The 18,607-nt window shown below is 40.7% G+C and overlaps 1 protein-coding gene across 1 annotated transcript; it reads right to left on the bottom strand.

Moving 5' to 3' along the window:
• Window positions 1-3,830: 3,830 nt before the first annotated feature.
• Window positions 3,831-10,567, bottom strand: LOC121329293 (UDP-glucuronosyltransferase 2A2-like). Its single transcript, XM_041274833.1, has 2 exons — window positions 10,392-10,567; window positions 3,831-6,140 (listed from the first exon to the last, which is right to left on the bottom strand). Exon 2 carries the CDS (start codon window positions 6,133-6,135, stop codon window positions 4,546-4,548), a length of 1,590 nt encoding a protein of 529 aa, XP_041130767.1. The 5' UTR covers window positions 6,136-6,140; window positions 10,392-10,567; the 3' UTR covers window positions 3,831-4,545.
• Window positions 10,568-18,607: the final 8,040 nt, after the last annotated feature.

Raw genomic sequence — 18,607 nt, 5'->3', positions numbered from 1 at the left:
AATCTCAACTCTTGTATTTGTAGTGTAATCTCTACCCCTGTATTTACTGTGCCAATTTAATCATGATACGCTGTATTTTCAATAAAAGAAAATGGAAAAGCAGAATCTGTGCAGTAAACTGGTGTTCATGTCTATCAGACCCCACACCACACTCTCCACTCCAGCCACCTGGGATATCCGAGTGAAAATATATATATATATATATATATATATATATATATATATATATATATATATATATATATATATGTGTGTGTGTGTGTGTGTGTGTGTGTGTGTGTGTGTGTGTGTGTGTGTGTGTGTTTAGAAATATATTTAGAGACATGTAAAGAGCTTACAGTCTGAATGAGCATAGAGCATGGATATTATGCCACGAATGAGGATGAGGCTGGATAATCTTGGCAAGTGAAATAACCACAGCACTCTATGAACGCTCATGGAGTACTCTGGTTATATAACAGATCAACAAGTGGAAAAGAAAGGGCTGTTTACACCGATATTAAACAGCTCAATTCACAATGCCTTTGAGATGCTTAGCAATGCGACTGGAACAGTGATCCATTCTGTCCATGGATTGGAATGCATGGAAGACAGATGCCAAACAGAGATCCGGCAAGAAATATTCCCTCAGGACTAAATCTCTTGAGATATTCAACCATACCACTTAAAAAATACTGCAAAATATATTTTATACTTCTAAATATAATACAGACATTGAGGCAAGATATCTTGCGGGTGACGTCAGACCAGGGAGGAGCAGGCACAGTGCTGGGGCATGGAAGCGCTGATACGTGACTTTCAATAATAAAACAAAAATTTAAACAAACAAAACACTTTTGCAAAACAAAACGGCACAGTGGCCAAAACAAGCAGAGAAAGCATGCACAGAACCAAATAAATAGGTATCCTGCTGGTTTATAACCAGCATGCGTAGCAATTGTTATTTTTATGATTATTTTGATCTCACACGCACTACTCTAGTTCCACGTGGACAACAGCCAATGTATTCAATAATCACTTGCTGTTGGATGGGGCATTTTAACCCCTTCTAGGCTGTAAACAATAATAACAAAACATGATGTTTTTTTTAACACACTAAACAGTAAAACAATAACATAAAATACAAAACACACACACACAGGTGGGGTGCATCCTGTCACAGACAAATATTCCAAAACATGCCAAACATATTTTACAATAAATGGAGATATCTTTTAAATGGAGAACATTATTTAGATCTGTCTATCTGTAAATCCCTTTAATATGATACCAACACTCATTTGATTATGTCATCTAGGTCTTAAATACCACAATTTACATTAAACGAGTCACTGCGTTTCTTATTTTATACTGTTCAGTACATACAGTTGATATATGTCATGGTCTTCTCATTTTTCAATTTTGAATTTACAGCTGGGAGATTTCTGATACTTACATGCTTGTTATTAAAAAACAAGAAGCTAAATATTGTTCACTGATGTCATCAAATCCAACGAACACAAGAAAGTGCTGGTAACGTAATGGGTTGACTATCGCCCACGCAATCCGAACAAGGACAGCGAGAGTGACCCGGGATCCAAACTAAGAAAGCGAATCCGCGATGGCCGTGTGAATAGCTTGGAGTCGGGGTGTGTTAATACACTGAAGATTATTCTGGGATTTTAGATTCCCTTAAAAGTATAGCGAAGTGAATAAAGGGAGTAGCATGTGCTGTTTTCATGGCACCTTTTTCTTGTGTGTTGCAGATGCTGGTAGCGTCACATGGGGTTCCTGCATGTTCTGTGTGTGTATGTAAATAAACTTGCGTGGAGTGTCAACTTCAACCTTCGTCTCAATCTCTTGCCTGTCACTCAAAAGCATATTCACTCACCCACACACCAGCAGCCTGTTACAGTGTCCCACAGTAAAAGCGCAGCAAAATATAAAAGCATGAGCATCGGAAAGTACAGAGGGGTATGATAAAGCATATTTAAAAAAAAATTAAATGGTAAACTATGTTAAGTGCATAGTGCAACCATGCAAAATAATAAGGGACAAAATACCCAATGACTGTTTTATTGAAGCTCTCAAAATAAATGCCTATCCATAATAATCATTAATCAACTGATTGTTGCATGTCTGCAATCCAGTCTTACCAGCGCATTCCACTCCAGCATCTTTCTCATGATCACAGTTGGGTGTTTTTCCGAACTTTGATTTTGGGCATTCCGCAAGTGATTTTTCATTCCCAGTGCAGTTCACTCTGCTAAGCCAGATTGTCCCGGTCCCTTTCCCAAACCGGGAGCTGCTGCTTTCAGAAGATTTTGCAAAGCTACAGTCCAGAACTCTGCAGACAGCTTTAGCATCGATCAAGTCCCAGCCATCTCCACACACAGTGCTCCATTCACCCTGGTGATAGAGCTCCACTCTCCCTGAACAGCTGTCACCACTCGTCACAGGCAGGCTGGTGCTGCCTGGCAATTGGAACACAGGAACACAAACATTAAAGAGGTTATGAGTGGTGAGAGGAATGAAAGAGCAGAGCGTTAGAGGAGATTATGAGTGGTGAGAGGAATGAAAGAGCAGAGCGTTAGAGGAGATTATGAGTGGTGAGAGGAATGAAAGAGCAGAGCGGAGGAGATTATGAGTGGTGAGAGGAATGAAAGAGCAGAGCGGAGGAGATTATGAGTGGTGAGAGGAATGAAAGAGCAGAGCGGAGGAGATTATGAGCGGTGAGAGGAATGAAAGAGCAGAGCGGAGGAGATTATGAGTGGTGAGAGGAATGAAAGAGCAGAGCGGAGGAGATTATGAGTGGTGAGAGGAATGAAAGAGCAGAGCGGAGGAGATTATGAGTGTTGAGAGGAATGAAAGAGCAGAGCGGAGGAGATTATGAGCGGTGAGAGGAATGAAAGAGCAGAGCAGAGGAGATGATGAGTGATGAGAGGAATGAAAGAGCAGTGTTAGAGGAGATGATGAGCGATGAGAGGAATGAAAGAGCAGAGCATTAGAGGAGATTATGAGCGGTGAGAGGAATGAAAGATCAGAGCGGAGGAGATGATGAGTGGTGAGAGGAATGAAAGAGCAGAACGGAGGAGATTATGAGTGGTGAGAGGAATGAAAGAGCAGAGCGGAGGAAGAGATTATGAGCGGTGAGCGGGATTTTGTCACTGCTCTGCGCCGCTCACATTCTCTGGTCATAACATTAGAAAATTACAAGGAGGACATTCAGTTCCTAGTGGTTGGTTGAACCAAGAACAGTGTCAAGTCAGGTCTTAAAGGAGCCCAGTGATTCGCCATCAGCATGGTAACACATTCCATCCCCTCATCACTCTTTATGTGAATAAGAGTCTCCTACCTTCTAAACTGTATCTGTTTCCTAAATCCACTTAATTACCAACTGCCTACCCTCTGGTCCTGGTTTCTGTGCTGTACCTAAAATATTAGCTAATGTTAACTTGTAAATTTGACGATTTGAAATACTTCAATTAGCCCATAATCTTTGTTGTAGATTAATTAATTTCCCTCACTCTTCACAGCTCAATCTTTTAAACCCTGGGAGCGAAACACCTTTGATTTGCTAATGCAGGTCTCAATACTGTACTGCTCACGTGTGCACAGATTTCAAATAATAGTCACTCGGACACAAAGGGCTTTTTCGAATAAACCACTTTATTCATGAGGTACAAAACCACTAAACAGTTTCAGTAAAAGCTGTTCTCACTGATGAAATATACTAGACATCAACTTTTGAAAGGATATGAGCAATCTACAGCTACGGCCAAAAGGTTTGCATCACCCTATAGAATGAAATAATTTTGCTTATTAAAATCGAATGAAACCTGTTAAATATTGAATTACATTTTTCCACAAACATAATGAAAAACTGACAAATTAAAAGACATTTCAAAATCTAATATGAAATACTATTGTACTACTATGGCTTTGGGTAGACTATTGTGAAATAATGTAGTAGTTTAATTGATTACATGATGTAAATATAATATCTCAATTATGTTCAAATTATTATTATTTTTTTTTTTTTTTGTTTAATTATGTCTCAATCCTAAAATTCTAGGTGATGCAAGACGTTTGGACAGAGCTGTACAATAGTATTTGTTACAACAGACCTTGTTGCCAAGCCAGTTTGTTTACACCCCCTTGAAGGTAGAATACATAGGGTGGACAAAATCAAATAGCTCACTCTCTTATTTCACAATGTTTTCATCACATCCTTGAAACTTATCTTTAAAACGTTTGAGCTGAACAGGGTTCACAGCAGTAAGTATATCAGGGCTTTTGCATCACCAATGGGAAAGTCTTACCTTCAACTTTTAGTAGCAGCAATTATCTCAACTAGCCCATCAGAATTCTAAGGTGAAACTAGAAAAAATGGAATTAAGCAGACAGATATTTCGGCAGTGTCTTCACTAGTGTCATGGAGGCTAAACTAGAAGAAAAGGAGTCACACAGACAAGAGTTTTGGTTAGCACTTTCCATCAGTACTATAGAAACTAGAAGAAACTGAAACTTTTATACTTTAAGATACCTATCCAAGTTAACTCTGTCCTATTCTTGCTTAGTTTTTCTACTTTTACAGACCCTGCAGCACAGAAACCTGAATACTCCAATGCCTGTGATTAGGAAGACTACAAGAGCAGCCAGCAGGACCGCAATGACATCCAGGCTGTGGTAGGAGTACCACGGCATCCTGTAGGCCTCAGTGCGCAGGTGAGCGGCACCCCCATTCCTCATGACGTACTCGATCCAGAAGAGGGCACTGTGCATGGGCTCCATGGGCTGGTCATGGTGGAGAATGGAGAGCCTCTTCATGTTCCTCCGATAGGACGGCTCTTCAAGAACCTGCTTCAGGGCCTGGAGATACTCTACACTGCTCATGGTAGCAAAATCCAGGACCTTGGCTGCCCCTCTCACCTCTAACCTGAGCAGGTTGTCAAACTGGTCAAACAACAGTGGCAGACCCACGACTGGAACTCCGTGGTAGATGGCTTCATAAATCCCATTGGTGCCACCGTGCGCCACGAAGGCTCTGGTCTTGGGGTGTCCCAGCAAATCATTTTGGGGGAGCCACTTGACCAGCAGAGTGTTGTTACCCAGGTTTTGAGGCCTCTCCCCAATGTACCTCCAGATGATTTTCTGGGGGAGCTGTGCAAAAGCCAATGCTATCTTAGCAGTCACTTCTCTGGGGAGGCTTTCAACCAGAGTCCCCAAAGACATGACAATGACGCCATGCTTCCCGGAGCTCTCCATGAACTCCTCCAGCTCGGGGGTAAGGGGCTTGGAAGGCTGGCACTGAAACCCTCCAATGTAGATAACGTTGGGCATGGTGGGGCGTGGGAACTCAAAGACAAAGTCCAACCTCATGAGCCAAATATCAGCCGACTGGAGGAGAGTTCTGATGTCTGTGCCGGAGTCGCAGTAGCGGGCGCACAGGTCATCATACGGTGTGCTTATTACGAATCTGTCAGCATAGAAGTTTAAACCATAGATTAACACGTTCAAGAGTCTTTGGGTGAAAGTCATCCTGTCTGAGAATCTGGTCCCAGCCATTGGGACGTAGGAGAGAGGGGACGGCGCAATGGCAAAGTGACCTTCTCCACTGCTAGTCCAGCGCACGTTCAGCACCACGGGCAGCTTCAGGCGGTGAGCTATCAGGAGTCCCACAGCCATGGTGGGGTCAGTCAGGACCACATCAAACCCCTGCAGCTTCTTCATTATCTCGGGGTCTTCAAAGATAGTCACCACTGTCTGGGAAGACAGCCTGTGGATTTTGGAGAGGAAGGCATTGCTTTCTTTATGTATAGTGAGGAATGCCAGCGGAGACCTGTCTCTCATCTGGATATCCAGCATCCGGCTCAGGAACCCCGTGAAGATGTCCTGCCCTTCCAGGCTGGCGTCAGGCACGGGGATGGTGAGGGAGGTGTAGTGAGTGGCCTGCTCCTTGATGTACCAACTGTTGCTGTAGCGCAGCACTGTGATCTCGTGGCCCCTGGAGTGCAACTCTCGAAGCAAGATGTTCATGTTGACCCAGTGGCTGCCATCCACAGGGAACACCAGGATCTTCCCCCCCTGGCAGCTGGGAAGAGTCAGCAGCAGCAAGAAGAGGAGGGCAGAATACAACTGGCAACATTCCATCATGGAGTCTGCAACACCCGAAGGAAACATGTTAAAACACTGCATACCGCCCCTCAAGGGAAAAGATGCTTCACTTATCACATCCTGGAGGCTGCAGAACAGTTCAAAGCTCCCCTCTGAGAATCAGATTGAACTTCCAAGTGCGTTTAGAACACCACCCAGTTGTCCCATGTTTATCCCATGGTTTTACTATGAATTTATTTAGTTTGACTTGTTTATTTTTAATATGCCTGTTTTTTAAATACCTTAACTCTCTGGTCTTCACAATGCTTCCCTATGTTTTATCATGTTTACACTACACTTTATTATGGGACACTAAGAGCACTAACATGTCCTGCTGCCCCCAGTGGCTGTAAAAAATAAATCATTAAGCAATAACAAAATATCCACTAGTGTTGCTGGGGTGGGGGTTAATGCACTTATAAAAGGTGTAACACATTGTTATTTTAATGTATTTTTATTTGCACATTCACAATATGGTTTGTCATTTGGTATCACTTGGATTATTATGATTTAGTATGGTTGCTGGTTTTGTTTATTCACTATTGAATTATTGCTTGATCACGGCATGAAGTGTGTGTGAAGACTTAATTAGTTTTGTCCCACCCCTGCATGCGCCTTAAGTGAATGATTCTGCTGAATTTCAGTGTGGAGTCAATTTCTAGTGATTGACAGCTGTCTTCCCAACGGGAGTAAGATGGCATCAGAAGGTTGATTGAATTAATTTCCATTTACTTAAAACCAACAAACCAGAACAGAGAGACAACACAGAAGGCAGAACGAAAAGCAGTCTGTGTTCGCTGGTGTTTCTTTGTCTGTCTGTAGATGTTGTGTCAGTCTTTGTAATTCTGGTTTTGTTTTTGGAAATTGAACCGGTTGTAGACCACGTGTCGTCGATAACGAGAAAGCACATTCGGTATTATATTACTGGACCTTGTTACGTGAGCAAAGGGATATTGTATGTAACTCTTAGAATATACATTATGAGCTGTAAAGATCTTGTGTTAAAAAAAAATGATTTGAAATTGTAATGATGCTCCAACATATGTTTTAAAGCAAGTATGATTATTCTGCTTTGTATGGTGAAACTGAGATATGCATATTATCAGTGAATGATGTAGACTAGAGGAATTTTGAATGTGTTAAAAACAAAACTGGAGGTACTTGAATTAATTATACAATCGACTTAAACTATACATAAGAATGAAACGGAACTAAACATGCTAGTTTGGAAAGTGCGATATATTTTATGGTAGTCCTTTTTGTATTTTATGTTACCAGTCTTAGGTTTGTGATTTTTAAATGGACATTGTAAATTGACAAGATGATCACGGTCACAGCCTGGTTATGCTCTGTGTTTAAATGATTCAGGAGGAAGGTTATTTAGGCTAAATTGTATTCCTGGTGTTCTGAGGTGTGGATGGACTGCTGCAATCTGTAAGGAAGCGGGAGCTTTTTAATATATCATTCTCTGTAAAATAAAGGGTTTGGTGGTGATTGGCTGGTAATGTAGGCAAAAGCTTAGTCAATGAAATGGCGCCATTCAGGTAAGGAGGAAATGCTGTGCTTTGCTGCCTAGGGCCATTCTGGCTATAAGTGCATATGCATCCTTTCTGGATATCGGGACCCTAGCCACTGGCATGGGTAGTGATTGCTGCTTTTTATTCAGTGTACTAATTTATAAGAGACTGCTACTATGTATTGTTAATGACTGTTGTTACCTATTTTAAATGCTAAGTGGAGTTAATGATTATTCATATCTATTGAATATTATCTGTTAATTGTTGATACCTATTGAAGTATTATTTAAGGCTGCTAATTGTGACCTGTTCATATAGCCGCCTTTCAGTGAATAATTGCTGAGAAACATTGGCCATAAATGGCTTACTTTTTTTTGTGATCAAATGTTAGAACTAGCTTACTTTTTAAATAGGATGGTACTGTGACAACAATAAACTGTTTCATTTTAAACAAACCTTTGGGTGTGGTCAGTGTCTATCTGCTCTTCCAAATAAAGTAACCTTTGTGTGTGGAGGTACTTTATTCTGATTTGCCTTTTGTATTATTCGAGGAGATCTCTCACCTCTACATATAAAAGCTAAAAGAGTGGCATTGTTGGGACTACAGTTATTACCTGCTGTTAACTGTAAAAGCAGTGATGAAATAAGTCAATGACTACAACAGGTAGTATGTGTATTATCTTTTGTTACACATAGTATAAGCGTAGCAAAGTTTAATAAAGCACTCTGCACGCATGATAAAGCACAGAGAGGCACGGTAAAGCATAGGTAAGCATTGTAAAGCACAGAGAGGCATGGTAAAGCATAGGTAAGCACTGTGAAGCAGAGAGAGGCATGGTAAAGTATAGGTAAGCACTGTGAAGCAGAGAGAGGCGTGGTAAAGTATAGGCAAGCATTGTGAAGCACAGAGAGACGTGGTAAAGCACAGGTAAGCACTGTGAAGCAGAGAGAGGCATGGTACAGTATATAGTTGATGCAGTTTAGACATATTCTGTTGATTTCCGAACATATTTAAGTCCCCAGGATGTGATGTCTGAAACAGTAAATGATACACAAAGTGAATCTGAAGTAGAAGAATAGATTAGTTAAGATGACATATTTCAGACAGCGTCTCTTTGAGATAATGGCATAAGAAAAAAATCAAACACATTTTGCAAATGCAGAAGGTATACATTATTGCTTTAATATCTCAATGATGTAAAGTGCACACTACAGGCTACACTCCTACATTATGTAGCCATGTTTAGATTCCCTGCTTTGTGGTGGATATACACTGCTTTGCCACTTTATTAGGAACTGTACCTGCTCTCAGACTGGGCCACCATTTGTCTTGATCACAGCCTTGACATGGACTCTGCAAGGTGCTGGAAGCTATCCCCAGGGATGTTAATCCAAACAGCCATTAATATTGTAGACAGGACAAGCCTCTTCTCTCTGTCCATCAATAACGGCTTGTAGCCACAATTGTCTCTCATGGCTTCCCCTTTCCTTTTGCTGATCCACTCCAATGTTTCCCGGAGCAGCTGAACCTGCCCCATGTGTACCCACTATCATGCCTTTTTAAAATGCTGGTACACTGTGCAGTAGTGCTGCAGGGGTCACGTGTTATATAAGTTTACAAACGAGAGGCCATTTGGCCCATCTTGCTCATTAGGTTGTTAGTAGTTTATTGATCCCAGAATGTCATCAAGCAGCTTGTTGAAGGATCCCAGGGTGTCAGCTTCAACAACATTGCTGCGGAGTTGGTTCCAGAGTCCCACAATGATCAGCCTCTAATGTCTAATTCAGGGTGATGTCAAATCCAATTGGATAGACAGGTGCTAATGAAGTGACAGGGCAGTGTAAGTATGATTCTTATGGAGCAGAAAGAGTATTTCTTGTTTGTTTATATGGCAGGGAATTAGAAGTATATCTCAAGCCTTCCCCTCCTAAGGACATTTATTCTAACCATGCCACTGAGAATCTGAACTGTGCAATTTTAGCGGACATCATTGTGAGCACAATGTCCGTGATATTATTTGTTTAGCCTTCATTAGCCTCGTACCATTAACTCAAACACAGGTACAGAGTACAGCTATCCCTGTGCAAGATATGACTGGGAAATGTCTTTATCCTGGTACTTGGAATGAAGCCAACTGGTTCACAGGGCAGAGGATTCTTGTTTTCTTTTTCTTTTTTTTTTCCCTGCATACCCGGTAGATAATCTTGCCAATGTCTGCTATCAATTATACGAAATTACCACAGTAAAATTAACAAAGTAATCTTGCACAATAATTTTGCAGTAGTAATGTCCTTTTCGAATGGGTATCCCATAGTTTGTTTATTACCAGTAATATTCTTTGTCATAACTCTCTGGCCTTTACAGTGCTTACCTATGATTTCACTGTGTTATTACATTTTTCTGTGCTTTTACCTCTCTGTGCTTTACAAATTTTACCTGTGCTTCATCTTGCTTTCATTGAGCTTTGTTACACTTTACTATGGGAAACTAGAAGGAGAAATTATCTAAACCAAGCTAGCCTCTCAGTGAAATGCAGGCTGATTCAGCAGCTGTATAGAAACCGAACTGCAGTATCATAATGCTATGAGGAGTGTGCAAGGATGCTCCAGCCTCAGCCTGGGCTTTTGCATACAGGAACCCAACACGATCAGTCAAATTGATAAAGTAAGCAGTACCTTGAGAACAGCAGCAGCACTGCGCCTTTGTAACAAACAAGAATAAGAAATGTGAACGCTTACCTCAGCTCTGCAGCTCGATCCCTGCAGTACTGTCGTCTCTCTGGTAAAGCCAGTTGTTTTTATCTTAGCTCAAACTTTGTACAGGGTTGTAAAACCGTTAGGTTGCAGATACACAACTAAAATAGACTAGCAATGTGATCTGCTGAATACAGCATTATATTACAGTTGATCCTGTTCCTTTTCTTCAGAGCAGCCTCTTGCACAACACTGAGATTATCAGCTCTATACAGTGCCTATTGAAAGTCTACACCCCTTTTAAATTTTTCACCTTTTGTTGTCTTATAGCCTGGAATTAAAATGAATTAAAATAGTTTTTTTTTTTTTTTTTTTTTATCTCCACGTCCTACCCCACAACTTCCAAGTGAAAAAAATATTCTAGAAATTTGTAGAAAATTAATTAAAAATAAAAACTGAAATAGCTTGGTTACATAAGTGTCCACTACCCTTGTAATTAGCTCAGGTGTAACCAATCGCCTTCAAAAATCATACACCAAGTTAAGTGGCCTCCACCGGTCTTAAATTGTATTGATTCACATGATTTCAGAATAAATTCAGCAATTCCTTATGGTTCCCGCTGCATTTCAAATTAAAGACTCAACCATGAGCACCAAAGAGCTTTCTAAAGAACTCCGGGACAAAGTTGTTGAAAGGCACAGATCAGGGAGATGGGTCTACAAAATATCAAAGGCCTTGAATATCCCTTGGAGCACAGTCAAGATGATTATTAAGAAGTGGAAGGTCTATGGCACCACGAAGACCCTGCCTAGATCGGGCCGTCCCTCCAATCTGGATGACCGAGCAAGAAGGAGACTGATCAGAGAGGCTACCAAGAGGGCAATGGCAACTTTGCAAGAGCTACAAAGTTTTATGGCTAAGACTGGTCAAAGTGTGCATGTAACAACAATATCCCAAGAACTCTACAAATCTGGCCTGTATTTTACTCAAGAAAGCTCACCTTGAATACCATTTTAAGTATGCAAAAAAAAAAAAAAAAAGCCCCACTCATGAGATTCTGTAGCAATGTGGCAAGAAGTTTTGTGATTTGACGAAACTAAAATGCAACTTTTTGGCCTAAATGCAAAGCATTATGTTTGGTGCAAACCCAACACAGCGTATCACCCAAAGAGCACCATCCTTACTGTGAGGCATGGTGCTGGCAGCATCATGTTATGGGGATGTTTCTCATCAGCAGGAACTGGGGCACTTGTCAGGATAGAAGGGAAAATGAATGGAGCAAAGTACAGAGAAGTCCTTGAGGAAAACCTGCTGCCCTCTGCAAGAAAGCTGAAACTCGGATGGAAGTTCACCTTTCAGCATGGCAAATACTCAAAGCACACAGCCAGAGCTACACTTGAGTGGCTAAGGAACAAAAAAGGTAAATGTCCTTGAGTGGCCCAGTCAGAGCCCAACCCTAAATCCAATCGAAAATTTGTGGCATTAATTGAAGATTGCTGTCCATCAACGCTCCCCAAGGAACTTGACAGAGCTTGAACAGTTTTGTAAAGAAGAATGGTCAAAAATTGTCAAATCTAGGTGTGCAAAGTTGGTAGAGACCTATCCCAACAGACTCACAGCTGTAATTGCTGCCAAAGCTGCTTTCACCAAGTATTAACTCAGGAGGGTGGAAACTTATCCAATTCTGATCTTTCAGTTTGTATTTTTAATAATCTTTTTCTCAATAAAAAAAAATGTTTCCCCTTAATAGTATGGAGTATGGTGTGTAGAAAAAAAATCTCATTTAAACCTCATTTAAATGTATGAAACTCTGAGGAACTGACACAACAAAATGTGAAAAAAGTTCAAGGGGGTGTAGACTTTCTACAGGCAATGTATATTGTGAAATTTCCACTCTGGTGACCCTCACTGAAAGTGTTTTGTTTATGTATCTCTGTTTGTCTGAAATAATCATTATACTCACTCAGAGTTCCTGTTCTGCCTCACTAATCTAGCACCGGTGCCACTGCTCCTTGTGGAACCCCCAGTGAACCTTGTGTGCAGTATATGTAAGGTACTGGATAGTAACATAACGTATCAATACGGCACCAGGATCTATGCTGTGTTAATTGTGTACTTCTTAGACTATGGTAGATAACAGAACATTAGCTAAAACCATTTTAATGCAGTTTCAATTTAAAAAAAAAATATATATTTTTTTTTTATTTTCACAACGCAGCAGCATGATTTTTAGTTAAAAGTAGCCCACAGGCTAAAGTAAAAAGAAAGTGCATTAAGTATTCACTTGATTTTACTACTGTACTCATTACTGTATAGCTTTATATTTGTACCCTATGTAATGTGTACAGAAAAGTCATTCATGTTATTTCAACGCAATGATGTATACATTTAAAATAAATTGAGCACTTTAAATGTATGTGTGGTGCCATTTTTGTTTTTTGTAAACTGTACACCTCGTTATTTAGGACAGCCTGCCTGTTTGCCGAGGGACTGCATTGCTACATATATACATATAAATAAATATATATATATATATATATATATATATATATATATATATATATATATATATATATATATATATATATATATATATATACATATATTTATTATATATATATATATATATATTGTCACCTTTTTGCTCGCCACACAGGCTCTCACGGGTTCTTCTCCCTTCTGAATCACGACCCAACACACAGGATTGTACTGAAACAGCGCTCACGCGCACTTTTAATAAACACAAAATGAAATAAACACAAAACAAACACCTAGCTCCTATTTGGAGCACTCACTAAACAATAAAACAATTACACCATTAAACCCCATAACACCCAAATGTACATTCTCACAAGGTTTTTAGCAGGGAAGGATTTTAACCCCCTCCCTCCTATCTCACACATCCTCCCCCCAAGTGTGAAACACTGATAGGCCATACCAAGGCCACCCCCTCCCCTAAAACACAACCACCCACCCTCAAGTCCAGAAATGTCCATTTCCGCCCTCTTCCACGGGCGGGCTTGAGGGTGGGTCGTATCTTCCGGCACATCAGCGAAGGGAGCTTGAACCGGCGACAAGGGACCCCACCGGGATGACATGGCCGACCGAAGCGATGACCGGGGAACAGGAGGATGCAGCAGTGGACAGAGATCTTCCACTGGGGACCAGCGCAGCGATGTCCGATCACCCAGGTGAAGCGAAGCAGCGAACAGGGGGAGCACCAGCGACGTCTGGCAGCAGCCCAGCGACTTCTGGGTGCTCGGGAAGAGTGGAGCAGGGAACCAGGGGAAAAGCTGTGGCCAATGCTGCAGATTCCTGGGCTCCAGGTCCAGCGCAGGAAGGTCTAGGAAGACCGGCAGGGTGTCCAGGAGCAAGGGGCAAGGGACTGCACCTAGCAGTGCCGAACTGGTTCGCTGGGGTGATGAAGGTGGGCACTTCACCTCCTCCTCCCCTCTGGGCTCTGGGAGCGGCACCTCCTCCCCTCTGGGCTCTGGGAGCGGCGGCCCCTCCCCTCTGGGCTCTGGCAGCGGCGGCCCCTCCCCTCTGGGCTCTGGCAGCGGCGGCTCCAGTGTTGAGCTCACCCACCTCTTAAACATTGACACCAGCGCCGTTGGTTCCGGCTCTGGAAGTCCCAGTTCCATTTCCCACTTCTTATTTTGCTCAATTAGAGCAGCAGTGTTTCTCTTTATTTGAGCTATGAGCTCCTGCAAATCCATTGTTGCGTCTTGAGTCAGAAGGGCACTTCTGGTACCATATGTCACCTTTTTGCTCGCCAAACAGGCTCTCACGGGTTCTTCTCCCTTCTGAATCACGACCCAACACACAGGATTGTACTGAAACAGCGCTCACGCGCACTTTTAATAAACACAAAATGAAATAAACACAAAACAAACACCTAGCTCCTATTTGGAGCACTCACTAAACAATAAAATAATTATACCATTAAACCCCATAACACCCAAATGTGCATTCTCACAAGGTTTTTAGCAGGGAAGGATTTTAACCCCCTCCCTGCTATCTCACACACACACACCTGTTCATATATATATATATATATAATATATATAATATAATAACTATATATATATTATATATATATATATATAATATATAAAGCAATGCGTTACGTGAGGCAAACTTGTTAAATTTGCAGATGACACAAAAATAGGAGGAGTGGCAAACACTATTGCAGCATCAAAGGTCATTCAAAATGATCTAGACAGAATACAGAACTTGGCAGGCACCTAGTAAATGACATTTAATATAGAAAAGTGTAAGGTACTGCATGCAGGCAATATAAAATATCCATTATAAATTCCATATGGGAGATACTGAAATTGAAGAAGGAATCTATGAAAAGGATCTATGAGTTTATGTTGACTGAGAAATGTCATCATCTAGACAATGTGGGGAAGTTATATAAAAAAAGGCCAACAAAATGATTGGATATATAGTGAAAAGGATTGAGTTTAAATCAAGGGAAGTTATGTTAAAACTTTACAATGCATTAGTAAGACCTCATCAGAATATTGTATTCAGTTCTGGTCACCTTGCTACAAAAAGGATATTGCTGCTCTAGAAAGAGTGCAAAGAAGAGCGACCAGAATTATTCCAGGTTTAAAAGGCATGTCATATGCAGACAGGATAAAATAATTGAATATATTCAGTCTTGAACAAAGAAGACTCCGTGGCGATCTGATTTAAGCATTCAAAATTCTAAAAGATATTGACAATATCGACCTGAAAAAAGAAAGAATGACCAGGGGTCACAAATGGAAATTAGAAAATAGGAGGCACTTTTTTTTTTTTTTTTTTTTTTTTTACACAGAGAATCGTGACGGTCTGGAATCAACTCCCCAGTAATGCTGTTGAAGCTGACACCCTGGGATCCTTCAAGAAGCTGCTTGATCAGATTCTGGGATCAATAAGCGACTAACAACCAAATGAGCAAGATGGGCTGAATGACCTCTTGTTTGTAATCTTTCTTATGTTCTTATGTCTGGATTCTACTGTAGTGTCAAACTGAACAGGATTGTGGGGCTCTGTGTGTCAGTCTGTCTGTGTGCAGCTATGATGAAACTAAACTCTGGAATAATGTAGTAAACTAACAGACATCAAAAAAGAGTTATACTGTAGTGTCAAACTGGACAGGATTGCTTTACAAAACCAGAGACTGTAGTTGTATCAGATTTAGGGGGATAAAAAACCCATACCATTACATTTTTTGATTTGTTAGGAGAGTTTACAAAAACATGAGAGTCTTGAAAAACAAATGAAAGGAGTGAGAATAGAACTACCTATTTATCTTGATGAAGGTCATTGTGTCAGGGCTACATTGTAACCCTGTGTCTCTGCTTTCCAGTACGACAATGCATTCACATCCCAGAAACTGCAGAACTAGATTTTACCCAGACAACAAAAACAGGTATGAGGCTGAGGCAATACACAAACACAGGCTCAGGCATTTCAAGTGAGCCCAGAGTTGGGTAGCAGTCTGTCTGGTAATACATGAAGCTAATCAGCCTCTTTACACTGGCTCTCTGTGCAGTATAGAATTGACTAAGATTTTGTTGTTAGCTTACAAGGCCTTGAATGGATTAGCACCTCGTTATTTGCAGGAGTTACTGACCTTGTATCTTCCAAACCGCACTCTGAGATCACTGCTGGTTATTCCTAGGGTTAACAAAAACAACACGGGAGGTAGGGCTTTTTTTCGTAGTGCTCCTAAATTACGGAACGCTTTGCCTTCGTTTGTCAGGGAAGCTGGGACCATTACAGTTTTCAAGTCAAGACTAAAAACGCACTTTAATAAAATGGCTTTCGTTGGCTTTCGTATGCTATACAAATGTACTGCATTGTACTTTTTAACTATAGTCTAAATATTTACAGAATACTTAATTGCTGCTACAACCATGCTATTATTGATAGCGTATTAATTAAATTATACCAAATCACATTTTTTATATATTATATATACAGGTACCTCCAAAATTATTGGCACCCTTGATAAAGATGAGCAAAAAAGGCTGTATAAAATAAGCAACACAGATAATGAGCTATATTTTATGCTCAAAAATATGGGAAAACTGTATTATTTTATATTAATACAATTGCTCAGAAAAAAATGTTTAAATCTACAGTTGGATGCCACCTCCAAGCCAATAGCCTATTCGGAAGGGTTGCCAGAAAAAAAAAAAGCATTTATTGAGGGCAACCAACAAATGTAAGTGCCTTGAGTTTGCGAAACGGCATTGGCACTTGGATTGGAACGGGTGCTGTGGTCAGATGAGATGAAAATAGAGCTCTTTGGCCACGCACACCAGCAGTGGGTTTGGCGTCGAAAGAAGGATACGTATGCAGAAAACAACCTCATACCTACTGTAAAATATGGTGCTGGATCTTTTTTTGTTATCAAATTTATCCTGGGGCCCTTGTTAAGGGCAATGGCATCATGAACTCTACCAAGTACCAGGACATTTTAATCAAAAACCTGGTTGCCTCTGCCAGGAGGCTGAAACTTGGTCGTAAGTGGATCTTCCATCAAGACAATGACCCCAAGCACACATCAAAATCCACAAAGAAATGGTTAATGGCCCACAAAATCAATATTTTGCAATGGCCATCTCAGTCGCTGGACTTGAATCCCATTGACAACCTGTGGTTTGAATTGACGAGGGCAGTCCATAAGCACAGACCGAAGGAGATCAAGGATCTGAAAAGATTTTGTATGGAGGAATGGTCTAAGATCTCATCCAATGTGTTCTCCAATCTCAAAAAAATTATAGAAAAAGGTTCAATGACTTTATCCTTGCAAGGGCAGGGTGCACAAAGTACTGAAAACAAGGGTGCCAATAATTGTGACACTTACATTTTTTGGGAAATAAATTTATAATTTGAGAAATGTGCAATTTTGGTTGATTCCTTTGAATCATTAATAAAGTACAATATATTCCACATGTTGGACAATTACAATATAGATCATTGTGTTTATTTTATACAGCCTTTTATGCTCATCTATCAAGGTTGCCAATATATATATATATATATACAGTACCAGTCAAAAGTTTGAGTACACTTGCTGGAAACTAGATTTCTTTCATAATTGACAATGTTTTACATCATATACGTTTTTTAAATAGCTGAAAATAATAAAAAAAAAAACACGTTACAATATACAAAACAAAACATAAGGTGTATTAAAGCAATGTTCCAGAAAATTGAAAATTGTCTCAAAATCTTGGATTCCTCAAAATAGCCACCCTTTGCTCTAACAGCCTCACAAACACGAGGCATTCGGTTAACAAGTTTCAGCAGGAAATCACCCGACATGTCTTCCCAGCTGTTCTGCAGCAATTCTCAGAGATGTAGGGCACTTAGATAGATGTGGGTAGCTTTGCTTTGACTCTGTCTAGTTAGTCCCATTCAAGGTCTATGGGATTGAGGTCTGGAGACTGGGCAGGCTTGGTGATTAGATTGAATTGTCCTTCATTTTCCTTCTTCACCAGATAGTTCTTGCACAACTTTGAGGTGTGTTTCGGGTCATTATCTTGCTGAAGAATGAAGGACTGTCTAACTAGCCGTAATCCTGATGGAACAGCATGTCTCTGAAGTATGCTATGATAGCCATGCTGGTTGAGCTTGCCATGGACTTGGTAAAGATCAACAACTCTGTCACCAGCAAAGCAACCCCAGACCATGACACTGCCTCCTCCATGCTTGACAGTGGGAACCACACATGCACTCACCCTCTCTGTGTCTTACAAATACTCGGCGGTTGGACCCAAATACTCCATAAGACCGACTTCCACTCCTCAAACATCCAGTTTCTGTGTTTTTTGACCAAGGCAAGTCTCTTCTTATTCTGCACTCAACAATGGTTTCTTTGCAGCAATTCTTCCAGTTAGGCCAGCTTCACGCAATCTCCTCTGAACAGTTGCTGTCGAAACATCTGTACTTCTAGTAGCATTTAGCTGAGCTTGTATTTCAGGGGCAAATAATCGCCAGTTTCACAGACTTATGACTCTGATTTACTTGTTCCCCGATTCTGAGGTCACCCTTGGCCTGCCTGACCTTGTTTGGTCCTCACGAGAGCCAGTTTCTTCAAATCATTTGATGGTCTTGGCCACAGCAGCTAAAGAGCTCTTGCGATTTGTCTTAAAGATTGACCTTCATATCTTAAAGTAATTACAGCCTCTTTTTTCTTTGCTTAGTAGTGTATTTTACCATTTTCTGCTCCCTTACATTCAGGAATGACAAACCTG

This window comes from Polyodon spathula, chromosome 16 (assembly GCF_017654505.1).
Source record: "Polyodon spathula isolate WHYD16114869_AA chromosome 16, ASM1765450v1, whole genome shotgun sequence".
NCBI lineage: Eukaryota > Metazoa > Chordata > Actinopteri > Acipenseriformes > Polyodontidae > Polyodon > Polyodon spathula.
The sequence above is the reverse complement of the archived record's forward strand: the minus strand, read 5'-3'. Positions and strand labels throughout refer to the sequence as shown.